At 29.5% G+C, this 16,005-nt stretch overlaps 1 protein-coding gene across 2 annotated transcripts; it reads left to right on the top strand.

Moving 5' to 3' along the window:
* Nucleotides 1-11,574: 11,574 nt before the first annotated feature.
* Nucleotides 11,575-14,711, top strand: LOC136077069 (uncharacterized). 2 transcript variants are annotated; one of them, XM_065791572.1, is made up of 3 exons: nucleotides 11,575-14,132; nucleotides 14,197-14,262; nucleotides 14,531-14,711. In XM_065791572.1, the coding sequence occupies exon 1, from the start codon at nucleotides 12,536-12,538 to the stop codon at nucleotides 13,535-13,537; it is 1,002 nt and encodes a 333-aa protein (XP_065647644.1). In that variant the 5' UTR covers nucleotides 11,575-12,535; the 3' UTR covers nucleotides 13,538-14,132; nucleotides 14,197-14,262; nucleotides 14,531-14,711. The 2 variants fall into 2 exon arrangements, with proteins under 2 accessions (XP_065647644.1, XP_065647643.1); XM_065791571.1 differs by having other exon boundaries at nucleotides 11,575-14,262.
* Nucleotides 14,712-16,005: the final 1,294 nt, after the last annotated feature.

Raw genomic sequence — 16,005 nt, 5'->3', positions numbered from 1 at the left:
AATCACAAAAACCTTTTCAATATCTGCCTCCATAAAAATGATTTTGACATTGATGCAGAGTGGACATTTTTTGCTACAAGTCATGGGCTACTATGTGATGGGATTGGTGGCACTGTAAAACGATTAACTACAAATGCAAATCTACAAAAGCCCATAAATGACCAGATATTGAATTCTAACAAAATCTTTGACTACTGCACTAACAATATTAAAGGGATTATTTTTTTCAAGATTGAAAAAGAAAGACTTACAGAATTGCGCACCACTTTGAAAACTTGCTTTGAGCTAAGTAGAACAATTCCTGGAACTAGGAGCTATCATCAATTTAAACCAGAATCTATAGATACTTTAGCTTTAAACAAACAAGTGAAGATGTTCATATAACAAGCATTTTTTCTTTTTCTGGTATTCAAAGTTCTTAAAACGATCAGCAAATTAACATTGATGCCTTGAAATTAGGCGAATTCATTATGTGTAATGTTCGATTGGATTGGTATGATCAATGAAATTGATACAATAGCAGAATGTTATGGTAACGTTTATGCACCCGCACGGTCCTTTTAATAAACTTTTCTGGCCATCTAGAGTAGATGAGTGTTGGGTGCCAATTACCAACATAACTTGTATAATTGATGCACCTGTAATAACAAATGGACGCTTTTATACTTTGACCGTCGATGCATCTAAGCTAATCTTAACATTATCTTGACTTTCTTATTATTGTATTTTATTTTATATTTCTTATTTTTGTATTTTATCCTTATTTTTGTATTTTAATTTAAGTAAAACGGAACAAGTATAAAGCAATAAATATTTTTGAATACAATATTTTCAAAGCTATCTTAAATTTAAGACACATTTATGTGTTAAAAAAAAAATTTGTTTTGAGAAAAAAAGTGGGGCATGGTCCCAGGTGCTCCAGCCCCATGGACCATATGGTCGTCTGGCCTGAAACAATTTTAACGCATGTTCATCAGGACTACACAAATGCTGAAATTTTCAGAGCTGCAGCTTGTCTGGAAGATAGTGAAAAACCCATCTCAAGATTCTGCTCGAAAAAGTGGGGCACATGCCCCCAGCCCCTAGTTTCTTTGGCACTTTTTTAATTTTAAAATGCTCGTTTATCGACACTACATAAATACAGAAATTTTCATAGCTCTAGCTAGTCTGAAAGTAGGTGGAAAATGTATTGCAAGATTCAGCTACAAAAAAGTGTGGCCAGTGCCCCGTTATCCATATATGTAAATCCATATACTTGCAGATCAAAATTAATACGTTTTCTGGTAGATCATAAAATTACGAATAATGTGTAGAATATTTTTTTTGATACCATCAAGGCCAAGAGGGTTTTTTTGAGCATCAAAATCAGGTATATAAAAAATTGCCTAAATTTATTTAACTTGATAATTACAGGTACTTAAAAATATTTTTTTATAATATTGATTATTTCATTGGATTCGTCAACCCTGAAAATAGCCAGGTACAAATTTTTAAGTCAAAATATCAAATATTTTTAAAGCTATGTGACATGGAACCTTTAAACAAAGATCTCAGTTCTGAGAGGACAAGAGGGGCCTAGCCAAGATCAGTTGAAAGTAAAATGATCATATTTCAGGATCCTCTTGGAGCTAGAAGCTAAAGTTTTCTAGGTATTCTTGTTTTACTAAGTACTCTCAACTGTATAAAAATCAGCAAAATCTGAGAGGTATGGTGACATTTTTGAAATTTTCTGGCTCAATTGACATGGAATTACCCTAAACTCAAATTAAATAACCTTCTCAATAACATTTTTAAGCACGGTGGATTAGGGAAAGTTGTAACACATGTTCAGGTTATTGAGTTTCAAAAGCGTGGTTTGCCACATGTTCGTATTTTACTTCACTTTGAAAATGATGATAAGCTTGAAACAGCACATTGATTGATGTTTCAAGCTTATCACAAAGATCATGATTTTAAATCATGATCTTTATGACGTTGTTTAAACTTGCATGATTCACAGTCCATGCGACATAACGAATTCGAATTCTCCCTGATGAAGCATGGGCGTGCAGCAAAAATTATCCTAAAGAATTTAGTGTTAACACTGTAGCAGTTTATAATGGTTATCCACGCTATAGACGTCGTGATAATGGTTTGGTTATCAATATTAAAGGTAACTGCTGGGTGGTACCTTACAATCCATGGTTATCAAAGAAATATCAAGCTCACATTAATGTTGAAGCCTGCATGTCTGTTAAGGCTGTTAAATATTTGTACAAATATATATATACAAGGGTCACGACTGTGCCAATATTTTAATAAATGAACAAATTAATCAAGATGAAGTAAACACTTTTTTAGGTTGTCGTTATGTAAGTGCACCTGAAGCATTGTGGCAAATTTTCGAGTGTCCAAATAAGCTCATGTCACACACTTTTATATGCCTTAAAGTTTATCTACCTTAAAATCAATTAGTGTATTTTAGAGAATGATCAGAACAAATGGCTTTAGGTAGTGCAGCTCAACGTGATACGCACCTAACGGCATTGTTTAAGTTAAATACTGAAAATGAAAGAGCACATTGCTATTCGTACGTAGACATTCCTTATCACTTTATATTTGATGATAAACATTGTAAATGGAAGGTTAGACAAAGAGGTGGCAATAAGGTGATAGTAAGAATGTATAAAGTTAATCCAACTGGAGAATTGTTTTTTCCTAAACCGTTACTTTTGCAAGCAAAAGGTGCAACCTTGCTTGCAAAAGGTGCTTGCAAAAGGTGCAAAAGGTGCATCTTGGGAGGATGTGCGTACTGTTAATGGTATTGTCCTTGAAACATTTTGTGAAGCATGTGTTTTGAAAGGTTTGACACGGAATGGCAGAATTTTCTTTCTGACGCGGTTTTAACACGTATGCCAAAGCAAATTAGTAAGTTGTTTTCCATTATTTTGACCTTTTGTGAACCTGACAATCCTTTGCTTCTCTGGAATACATACAAAGCTTTTATGATGGAAGATTTCATTCACCGCTCAGTCTCACTTCTAGTAGCTGAATAAGCTACTCTTCATCAAATTGAAAAGATTATAAATCAAAGTGGTAAAACGCTGGCTGATTACAATCTGCCTGTTATTGATGAGTTTATGTGCCTAAGTTATCTATGAAAATGTTCAACAATCTATTGACAAAGCCAACCGAATGAGACAGTTGCTTAATGTCAATCAATTAAATGTATGTAATGCTATCCTTGCTGCACTGAATGAGCAACCAAGTGTATAAAATCAACATGCTAGATTATTTTTCATGAATGGACCAGCTGGTAGTGGAAAAACCTTTACTTATAGTTATTTGATTGCTGAAACCATGAGTAGGGGCTTTAAATCTGCTACAGCTGCATGGACTTGCATAGCAGCAACTCTTCTTACAAATGGATCTACATTGCATGGTTTATTCAAACTTCCTGTTCCAATATTGGATAATAGCACATGTAATGTAACTCCTAACTCTATACACGGGCATTTTTTAAGACAAGTTGTTTTGTTTTTTGCTTGATGAAACATCCATCATACCTAAACATGCCACAAATGCAATTGATAGGTTGTTAAAAGATATTTGTAACAACAACTTACCGTTTGGAAAATATCATTCTTTTTAAAAAGGAAAAGAAGTAGTTTTTAATATTTCTATTTTTTTTGAAGTAGGTTTAAAATTTCAGGTTTTTAAAATCTTATATATTATAATCTTAAATATTTTTAATTACTTAAAAAATAAATCTAGAATGTTAAATTACACCAGGTTGTAGAAAATAGTTATAGTTTAATGATAAAGTTACTGACTGTTACAGCAGATTAAATAGATCAAAGATCTATTTAATCTATTTAATAACCTACTACCAAAGTGAAAATTTACTATCAGTTGTTTGTTTGTTTTTCTGTTTAGTTGACAATAATAAAGAGAGAGGTAGTAAGTTTAAAAGGATTTTTATTTTTTAATAAAGTAACTAAAATGTTTTTTAAAATATTGTTGTTCACTTTAAAGTAAAACAGTAGGTTTTTTTAATTTTATACAATAAGTCCAAAAAAGAACTAAGGTACTACTTTAAATTATATTGTCAATAATAAAGATAAGAAATTTAAAATTCCAAGTAAGACAGCTTTTTATTATTTTACATCAAGTTAGTTTAGTAGGATTTATTTTCTTTAGTTGATCAAGAGAGAGAGCTAATAAAGGTATTAGTTACATTAGTTAAGTGAATTTATTTTTAAAAAGTTAAGTAGATATTTTAACGTCTATACATTTAATTGCTTTTATCGTTTAGACACAGAATTGAAGACTGAAATAAGCCAGTGTTTTTGCTATTAGGGGGTCGTCCAGCAAGACGCACGCTCTATAGGGGGGAGGGGGGAGTTCTTTAAAAAGCGTACGAAAGCGTATGGGAGGGGGGGGAGGGTTCAATTTAAAGTACGTACTTCGATTTTCTAATTTATCACAATTAACCAGCTAATCAATAGAAAAGTTACATTCTGACTAAGACTTCAGTTTGCCAACATAAAAAGATGTATGGTATATGAAGTAGAGGGTCTAGTTTTCCTCTATGCACACACATGTATGGGTGCCCTCAGAATTTTTTCATGTTGCCGATACACATTTTCATCGTGCAAACTCAATAACTTAAGTTTGTTTATACCTATGCCAAATGAGGAGGCCTTGCAAAATATCGGGATGGCGGAGGCGGTGAAATAAAAGCCTTAAAACGCTTACCCTCCCGACCCCCAAAATGAGAGGGGTGTAAATTTTGCATGGCTATAACTTTTGGATTTGGAAAAAAATTTGGATGGCCTCCGCCATCCAAATTTTTTGCAAGGCCACCTCATTTGGCATATTAACAAACTTAAGTTTGCACGTTGTGTGAAAGTGTTCTATCATCAAAAATCAAAACATCAAAAAATCCTGAGGGGGCCCATGCACACATGCCCGCCCTTATATACTGGCCCTGAGTAAGACCTGAGGGCCGTGGTTGATGGGACGGAGTCACCCCAAAAAAACGTGTCAATGGCGTCTCAAAGACCGCTAGGTTTTGCTAAAATAAAAAGCTTCTTAAAATAGCAAAAGGGCACAAAATTTGCTGTTGCTCCCTCCCACTGGGTTTTACCCTTTGTTTTCAATATTACTGATCTCACCTTAGACTCGTTTTTTACTTACTAAAGAGGGGTGCCTGAAAAAAACGTCCACCTTAAGTATAGTTTATTTAAATTTGATTCGTTAAAAAAATAAAAAAAGTTTTCCGTGTTTTTCACCGAGATTCGAACCTGGATCTCCGTCCACTATTGCCGCCGCATAAACCTTTCGCCCAAATACAAACTTACAATAATTAATTTTTAATTTATTTAAATTATTGATTGCATTTGTACTTGAAGACATTTTTAAAATGCGTTAGCAAAGAGCTTTGGGTAGTATAAAGTATCTAAGGTAGCCTCCGTCTTATATTTTTTTAATTAAACTTTTTAATTAAGAAAAAAAAAAAAAGGAGGGATGGGGCGGGGGAGATATTTGAGGGGGGGGGGGGGGGGGGTATTTAATAAACGTACTAAATTTTAAGGGGGGGGGGGGGGTATAAAATTAACAATGGCAACAGGGGGGGGGGGGGGGGAAAATTTAAAAATTTTTGGCGTACGTACTTTATGGACGACCCCTTAGATGTTTGTTATTAGAAATTTGTTTATTTGTACTGTAACTGGAATTTTAAAGCTTCTTATACTTTAAGTTCTTAAGCTTTGTTTTCTATTTTCTTTTAGGAGAGTTGGAAAAAAAACTAAGTATAAATTGTATGATTAGTATAGTTAAATAAATAATGCATTTATATCTGTACCTCGAAAGTCCAAGTCAGTTGTCACATTTTAGAAATTGTCCAGGAGAGAGTATAAGGCACATGAAATATAATTTTGACAAAAAAAAAGTTAAATGAAAAAAGTAAATTGTTGTTTCTGGATGTTTTTCCTTTGAACAATGTGGAGACACCAGACCTTCATAATTACTTTTTTTTATATTGTCGTCGGACAACAGTCTTTATACCTATGTAGATACTGAATAAACTAAAAAGGTCTCATACATAACTAATTTTCACAAAACACTGGATAAACTACCTTTGTCTTCTGAGGTACAGATATCAAAATTTAAAGTTTATTTTAGTTTATAGTTTTGGTTTAGTTTATAGTTAATTTTGGTTTAGTTTTAGTTAGTTTTAGCTTCAGTTATCTTATTTCTTACTTTAGACAACTTCAAGGAAGAAATGAGGGGATTTGGTAAAAAAAAATTATAATTATATATTTATTTATATATATTTATTTATATGTAAATATTATTCTATCAATTATTCTGAGGTATACTTTTTGTCTTTAGTGTCTGGGAGAAGCATAACTGGTAGAGCTGTGTTTTAAATTTTATATATATTTTTATGGAGAAATATGTGCAATAGGTGAAAGAATTATTTAATACAAATATGACATTTTTAAACTGTTTGCATTTTACTCATAATTTTATTAAAATTAAATTTTTCACAAGTTTAACCTTTTTAAATTTACTTTTTTTGATTACTATTATTTTTAGCATCCTCCTCATCCTGTTAATATGGTGAGGTTATGCTATATATTTTAATTAAAAATAATTGTAAGTATTTTTAATTTTTATTATATCCTTCTAATTGTAATTTTAGAGTCATAAAATTTGAGCAATACCAAATATGCTTCTCCCAACACCCATGGTGTCTCTCTGAGAGGTCCTTCAATAAGTGGCAAAGTAATGGGGTTATGGATGAGCCATCCTTTAAATGGAGGGCTCATCTATACCGGGGTGTTGGGAGACACCGAAGAAAAAACAGCAACCAAAAGGTTGTAAATGTCTTCTAACTGTGAAGATATAACTTTTTTGTTGCTGCTTTTTTTTCAGTGATTTTTTTATTTTTTTTATTTTTTTTATTTTTTAATTTTGTAATTTTTTTTTTTAATTTATAAATTTTTTTTCAATATGCTGTTGTATATTTGGTTTGTTTTTGCCATTTTTAATTAAAATTTTATTTGTTTTTCACCAATTAAACTTAAATACAGTTAATTTGATTCATTACCCAATCATCATAATATGATGCTACATTCTATTGTTAAAAATAATTAATTGGTAGTTTTAAATTATTGACAAAACTGCTTTTAAAATTTACTATTTAGTACTATTGCCAAGACTATTTAGCTATATAAATGCAATTTATTTATATCTTTATTTGATTTTTTATCTTTAATGTTTTTAGTTTGGCTCCTTGAAGCATTTGTTTTTTTGCTTTTTAACTAAAAATTTTTAAATCTATTGTAATGTCTCTTAAATTTAACTTAAAGTTTACTAAAAGCCAACGTGAAATAACGTCATAAAATAACACCCACAGGCTGCATCATGAGAGCAGTTTAAGTATGACAACAGACTACCGAAAAGCAGGTAAATTGTTTTCCAGTTGTTTTTTTGTTTTTTTTTTCTTTTCTTTTATGTCTATTTATCTGTAACAATTTTTATTTTAGGTTTGTCGTATGACGCATTAATGCAATATAAAAGATCAAAGTTTACATATTTTTTAAAATTTGTTATACACATGGTTTGATTGTAAATTAACTTTTTTTTTGTTTGAAACGTATTTATACTCAATTGCTTAGTTATTTATAATAAATTTATTTAGTCGTGTGCATTAAACATTTTAAAGACAATTTGCTTTTTTAAAGAAACACGTATCAAGGGGGTACCAAAAAGTTAATAACTCATGAATAGTTTACGTTCACTTCATATTAATTATTAATTAGAGTTCATGTTATAAAAGATATAACAAGAATTTAGCTTTAGTTTTTCGTCAATTTAAAGCATGATGAAGTGTTATTATTTTGTGTCAGTAACTAAAAACATATTGTGTTGAACTTAGTAATGTCAAGGAAAATAAAAAAGTATTTCCTCCATTTGCGATGTAATTGCTAAGTATAATAATTGTCTATTGGGCAACTCGAAGTAACTTTCAATCGGAAGCTATTGTAATTCAGACGAATTCCATACGATTTCCAGACGACCTGTATGCGAATGGCAAGATCGGACTCCATTCAATCACGAGAATACGCAGCGCTATCATCTAACCCTAACATGTACAAATACAAGTTATAGATTATCGGTACCATAAGTTAAGGATTATTGGTTTTTTTTGTTTTTTTTCTTTTATTACAAAATAATAAATATTTACAGTTTTTCCTTTAAAAACTACATTAACTCAGTTTTATAGATTTACAATATAAAGTTTTTACAAATGTTTGTAAATATATACATTTTCAATTTTTTATTCATTTTATTATATATTTGTTGCATTTTTTTGTTTTATATTTTTTTCTGTTTTTTTATTTTATATTTTTTTGTGTTTTTTGGTTTAATTTTTTTTTTGGTGTTTTTTGGTTTAATTTTTTTTTGTATTTTTTGTTTTTTTATTTCTTTGCCGTTGTGCGAAAAGTAATCGAGAGTTTTGATTAGGTTAAAAAAAGGAGAAATTCTAAAATAGGTTTTAGAAAGATTCATAAGGAAAAAAAGATTTATATCAAAACAAATTAGGAGGAAATACAGGAATTTTACACAAATCAATGTGCCGTTATTCTTGCGAATTTCGGAATTGTTCTGCTGTTTCCCAGTGAAAAATAAAACCGCGTCCCACATGGGTTCCGCGTGGGTTCCGTGTGGGATTGATGGGATTTACGTGGGACGGATTTTCCCATGTGGTATCCGTATGGAAATTTGTCACCTTAAACCCATGTGGGTAATCCCACATGGGATACATGTGGGAACCATATGGTATTTACACAAATGGGAAATCCCACGTGGGTTTCATGTGGGATTTGCATGGGAATTAATTTGAAAGCTGGAAACTAAAAAAAAAACTTTTAAAAAAAAACTAAATAAAAATTTTTAAATCGACATTGCATTGCGTTACGTTTACATTGTGTGAAAATATTTTATATTAATATAGAGAATGGCAAGCAAGTATGTAAGTACCACGAATAATGTTTATCTTTCTTTATAGAAATAAGATTAAGATTTGTGCAAATAGACGTATTATTAGGATAATATAATAGTTATTTGAATATAGATCTTGAGTATATTATCTGCAAACAATTAACTGATGAAAGTTCAAATGTTGTCAAAAACCAAGCATGACATGCACTGGACACTACAGTGTCCCACACAGAAGTGCAGGTTTGAAAGTCAAAGAATCCCCAATTTTCTTTGTTAAAAAAGAAAAAAATAGGGTGGTGGTGGTGGGGGAGATAAGTTTCTGTAACTTTTTTTATGCTCCAAAACTTTTAACTTTAGATATAATAAGGTCCTTATGACTTAAGGGACTTACAAACTACATTGAGGAACAAAAAACAGGATATTAACAGAAACTTTTCAATTTTTAATCTGGAGTACCACAGTGTTATTGGAAATAAAGCCTCTGGGTCCAGTTTTCAAAGTAATATAATCTAAAGTAATGTTTAAATAAAATAGTATACTTTAAAATGCACATAGTTATACATATAACTCCTGATATAGTTATACATATAACTCCTGATATAGTTATACATATAACTCCTGATAGTTAACTATATGTATAACTAGTTATACATATAATTTGTTATAGAAACTTATTTTTTAAGGTTATGCTTGAACAAATTAGTACCAATTAATTCAAATTTAAGATTTAGTTAAAGTTCAAGTTAAAGTTCTTATTTATTCATTGTTTTTGTTAATTTTATATTTATTTGTTCAAATTTGTTAATTAGTACTATTTCTTACTACAGTAAGAATGTTTATCATTGTTGAATGTGATTTTATTTGTTAATTTTATTTTCAACATATTTTGACAACACCCTTTACATTTTAAATGATGACAGCTTTACTTTTCTATTGATGTTGACTTTATTATGCTTTAATACTCAAAAATCGTACTACTGAAAATTATTGTAAACTTTGTGGGGGTTTGTTGTATATCAAATGGTGTTTTAAATAAAGTAAAAATAATATATATATATATATATATATATATATATATATATATATATATATATATATATATATATATATATATATATATATATACACAACATTAAAAAAATAAAGTTGATACAAAGTTTCACTTTAAAACGAATACCATTAACATTGTGATGATAATAGCATTAGGAAACTAGTATTTATGTATTAATATTATGCTATAAATAAATAGTTTTTTAATTCGTTTTATAAAATAGAGACTGACAACTGATAATTAATGGAAATAAATACAAATTATAAAAATTATGTAAACTTCATTTATTATTTCTAAATACTATATTAATGTTAGTCTACAAAGTTAAATCAATTAGAGCATTGTTATTAGTTCTTTTGCGATTCGCACTTCCACTTCTGTCTCTCAAATTTATAAAATAGGTGGTCAAAGCTTGCTCAATAGGTAGATTTTCAGAATAACAACTGCTCTTTTTCTAACACTTTCTAAAGAGAAATATGGCAAATTGGTTACTTATTTTACCTAAATCATAGGATCATCTATGCATAATGATGTCAGATGATGACCTGGTTTATTGAACACCCTCACCCTTTATCAAACTCAGTCAATTTTTTGCCATCTCCCATTGAAAATGATGTCAGTTTTTGTTATCATATTATGATGGTATATCTGAATTGTTAATATAATATAAAAAATGCATATACAATCAATTTTTTTCTGGTTCAATTATACATTTATTCTCAACAGTACTAAAAGTAAAAAAAAAAAAAAAAAACAAATTATTCTTTCAGATAAGCAAGCTAATTTCTGAATTTAAATTGTTTTTCCTATGATCCTCTACAGTTTTAAGCAACAAAAGCAAGAAGTTTTTAGACCACATTGTTGGTGTAAATACCTCTAAAACCTGCTCATAGCATAAATTGTTTTACTTTTTTTTAAATAAAATAATTTTTTTTTTTTAATTCAATTTTTTAATTGGCATTATTTTGGTCTCAACATTCCCTCCCCATTGTTAATTATTGTTAAACTCACACTGCCCCTCTATCTACTGGCATCATTTATGAATGATCCCATAGCCTAAATACTATATATATATATATATATATATATATATATATATATATATATATATATATATATATATATATATATATATTTATATATATATAATTTTTACTTTATTTACAACACTATTTGATATACAACAAATTCTTACAAAGCTTACAATAATTCAGTAAAATTCAATGTTAGTTATTGAAACCTAATAAATTTAACATCAATAGAAAAGTAAAGCTGTCATCATTTAAAATGTAAAGGGTGTTGTCAAAATATGTTGAAAGTAAAATTAAGTTACTAATAAAATCACATTCAACAATGATAAATATTCTTACTGTAGTAAGAATTAGTACTAGTTAACAAATTTGAACAAATAAATATAAAATAGTGAAAAAACAATGAACAAATAAGAACTTGAACTTTAACTAAATCTTGAATTTGAATTAATTGGTACTAATTTGTTCAAGCATAACCTTAAAAAATAAGTTTATATAATAAATTTTATGTATAACTAGTTATTCATATAGTTAACTATATCAGGAGTTATATGTATAACTGCATGCATTTTAAAGCATTTTATTTAATTTATATATTACTTTAGATCATATTACTTTGAATACTGGACCCAGCGACTTTATTCCCAATTACACTGTGGTACTCCAGATTAAAAATTGAAAAGTTTCTGTGTATATCCTGTTTTTGTTCCTCAATTTACTTCGTAAGTCCCTTAAGTTTTATGAACCTTATTATATATAAAGTTAAAAGTTTTGGAACCTATAAAAAATTACGGAAACCTCTCTATCTCCCCCCTATTTTAATTTTTTTTTTTTTAATAAAGAAAATTTGACTTTCAAACCAGCATTTCTTTGTAGGACACTGCAGTGTCCCATGCATGCATGCTTGGTTTTTGACAACATTTGAACTTGCATCAGTCAATTGTTTGCAGATAATATACTCAAGAACTATATTCAAATATCATATGAACATGTTAGAGAATGTTCATATGATATTTGAACATCACAAATTTAATAATATTGTTGTGATATGTTGTATAAATAATACCATAGATTATGATATGAAAATAAGATAGGATATAAAGGCAATGATCAAAGAATAAATTTACTTATAGAAATTTAGATGTTTGTTTATTAGTTTCAGAATATTATATTATGTGTGACCGCGGCCTTCTATAATAACAGGCCTTGACATCGCGCAACAATTTGTTAAACTGAAGGCCAATTCCTAATACTGTGTTTACATTTTCATCTTTTAACATTAGACGAAAGTTTGTGTTCGCGCTTTTTTAATAAATCTTTAAAATTTGATTGGTTTATAAATTAGATAGCACAACTTCAAGACGATAACGTTGTAAGTTTCAAGGCGTTAACATTGTAAGGTAATAATATTGTCAAACTAACGATTAGTTTTTTTAAATGCCTTAAAAATGCCTTTGAAATGCTGTGTATCTCCTTGCAAGTCGAACTATCTCAACTACAACAAAAATATCAATTTATACAACTACAACTACAATATCAATTACAACTACAACGAAGTTTATATGATTGTTTGTGTATTAACTACAAGTTGCCAAGCATAAGGACTTTAACACGATTGACTTTAAAAATAAGCTCAATGGAGGACCTAAGTTTCATAAATAGTATTTTTATGAATTTAAATCCATTAAAAAGAATTTCCATACTACTAATTGATGAGGTCTATTTCAAAGCTTCATTACTTTACCAAAGAGGTGCTTTGTTTGGTCAAGCAGTAAACTACCCTGAAAAGTTAGCTAAAACAATTTTATCATTTATGATTAAATGTCTTTTTGGAGGTCCAGAATTTATATGTAGAGCTCAACCTGTTGCAAATCTTTCCTCTGAATTTCAGTTTGCTCAATGTCAACAAATTGTCTATACAATAAATAATATTGAAAATAGTAAGACACTGGTAATAATTACTGATGGTAACCGTGTAAATCAAAGATTTTTTGGAATGTTCAAAACAGTTGATAGTAAACCATGGTTAACAACATCAGGTATATATTTATTGTATGATTATGTGCATCTACTAAAATCTATACGAAACAATTGGTTGACAAAAAAGACTGGGGAACTTCAATTTTTGAACAATAAAGAACTGGCTTTGGCTAAGTGGAGTGATTTAGAAACTATATATAAAACTGAGTGCAATAGTCTTTTTAAACTATCTAAACTTTCAGCTAAATCAGTTTATCCAAAACCAATAGAGAGACAATCTGTAAAGTTTTGTTTGTCTGTTTTTTGCAAAGAAACAGTAGCTGCATTAAGAACGCATTCAGAGATTGAAAATAAACCATTTGAAGGTACTGATGTATTTATTGAAAGAATAATCACAAAAAAAAAATGCAGAGTATATTCTAATATTCTGCTAAAGAATTACTCACTAATTACCACTTCCAAAATACTAAAGCTATCATAATTTATGTGAAAATTAGTTTTGTAATTTATTATGCTATTTACTTGTTATGTTTTTTATTTTCTCATTAGCCTATATGTCTCAATATGTTTGGATTTGTAAATATTTACCCTGTTGAGATATATTGATAAAACTTTTTTTTGCTTGAATCAACTTTTGTTGGTGTTTTTTATTGTTGGTGATTTTTATTGTTACTATTTTTAGCAAAAATTAAAAATACAGTTATCTTTTTAATATATAGATATATACTTTGTTATGGTTCTGCTTGTTATTGATACTATTTAATATTACATAAATATTCTTAATGAAATTTGAAATACGAAAAATATGATTATCTTTTAACAACTTTTTGGTTTTCTTTTTATATTTCCGTCTTTACTAGAGATTATTATTAGAAAACATAGACTGCCATTACACCCTACCTAATATAAAAATATATCAATATAAGTAAAAGTGAAAGTTTAATCGGCCTTCAGTTTTTACGGCAATTTGCGCGATGTCAAGGCCTGTTATTATAGAAGGCCGTGTGTGTGACGAAAAAGTAAAGATACTTTTGCATCCAGTGGCTATTGCACCCAACGTCTACATCATTGAAAAAGTAGGGTATTTACGTTTTTGTGTTTTTGTTTAACAACTTATCCAAATTGATCACTTTTTTTCAGGATTCTCCTCATGGGTTCAAGCTCATTACGCATATGTGTTCAATTACCCATAATACGTTAGTCATTGTAAGTAATAAATTAGGAAATAATTATTTGTGAAATATTGTAGTCATTAATGACTTCAACCTGGCTAATAATTAAAATTGCTCGTCTAATAAGGTTCCTTATTAAAACTCTCTCTCTCCCTCTCTCTCTCTCTCTCTCTCTCTCTCTCTCTCTCTCTCTCTCTCTCTCTCTCTGTCTCTCTCTGTCTCTCTCTCTCTCTCTCTGTCTCTCTATATATATATATACATATTTATATTTATATATATTTGTATTTATATTTTTTTTTTAGAAAATGTTTGAAGAAAGTTAGAAGATACTAAAAACCTTGGTATTATGCAAGCCGAAGCGATTTAATTAATTCAATCGACAAAAAACGGCGTGTAAATCGCAAAAGAAAAAATAATTTTTTTAATATTCATTTTGGATGTATTGATTAATAGCATTTATTTTAAAGTAAATTCATTTTGCAACACGTTTTTTCATTTTATAAAATTTCGTTATAATAGTTTAAGGTAAATCCCACATAGGTTATAGGTGGAAAACATCACATGTAAAAGATCAAAAATGCTATTTATTTTGAATACCAAATGGGATAAAGTAGCAAATACCAGATTAAGTTAAGCCTCTCTGAAAGCTTCGATGATTAATTTTAAATTACTATTTAAGTAATTTTTAAATTAAAAGAATTTTAAAAATTATCATAGAAGACTTTCATTTGTCTAGTATTGACTACTTTTATACCATTTGGATTAAAATATGTGGCATTTAAGATATAACATGTAGTATTTTCCACCTATATCCCATGTAAGATTTACCACATAAAACCCATGTGGGATTTACAATATGAAACCCACATGGGACAAAATAATAATCCCCACATGGGTTACATATGGAAAAAATCCACGCGTATCCCATGTGCGCTTTTTCACTGGGTTAGTTTTTTCCAAACTATACAAAAATTTTGAAGGTTTTTCTCCTTCTTCGATTAGTTTTTGTTTCGTGCGAATAAACGCTCCGGGAAACTGGAGCAAGAAAAGAGCATCGCGTTTTTCTTTGATGCTATCAAAATTCGGGTGAGTGTTTTGTCGCTCCCGTTGGATTTCGTTTTCAATCCTTTTGATGTTTTTTTTGTTTTTCGCACGTTCCTGTTTGATATGTGTTGTAATTCAGCCATAACAAAAAGTTTGCAATCATCCCACCATTTTAGAATTGACTTTTAGGACCGTTTTTTAGTTTGCCAATCTTGAATTAAGAATTCAATTTTTTGCCTATGCACCTCTCTTTCCAATAGGGAACAATTTATTTTCCAGTATTCTGGCCTCTCCTAGTTTTACTAAAATTCACAGTTGTTGACACGAACTCGTGATCGGAAAAAGGGTTGGCGAGAATTTTGGTGTATGTTGCTTTTTTGGCGATTTTATCACGGCAGTAGATTCTGTCGAGTCTACATTTAACCGTCTTATTGCGCCATGTGAATTCTCTTTTGTTGGAAAACTTGTAACGAAAAACATCAACTGGGTTATACCTACCTTGGAAGACCCCGAGTTCAGTAATGCTGTAGGTGTGATATTAAAAGTTGTTTGTACCTTTTGTGTCAAGAGGCAGGCTTTCGACCAAAGTGTTTTAAAACAATTATTTTTACTTATTAAAATGGAGTTTAATTTTGTGTTCATCAATTTTTATCATGGCGTTTAATATTCTCCCGTTATTGTCTCTTTCTAGTTCGTTTAAAGAATTGTTGGATTTAGAGAGAATCGTCACCCC

Source organism: Hydra vulgaris, chromosome 02 (genome assembly GCF_038396675.1).
Source record: "Hydra vulgaris chromosome 02, alternate assembly HydraT2T_AEP".
In the NCBI taxonomy this organism is placed as follows: Eukaryota; Metazoa; Cnidaria; class Hydrozoa; order Anthoathecata; family Hydridae; genus Hydra; species Hydra vulgaris.
Note: the sequence above shows the minus strand (reverse complement) of the source record. Positions and strands in the feature narration are given on the sequence as shown.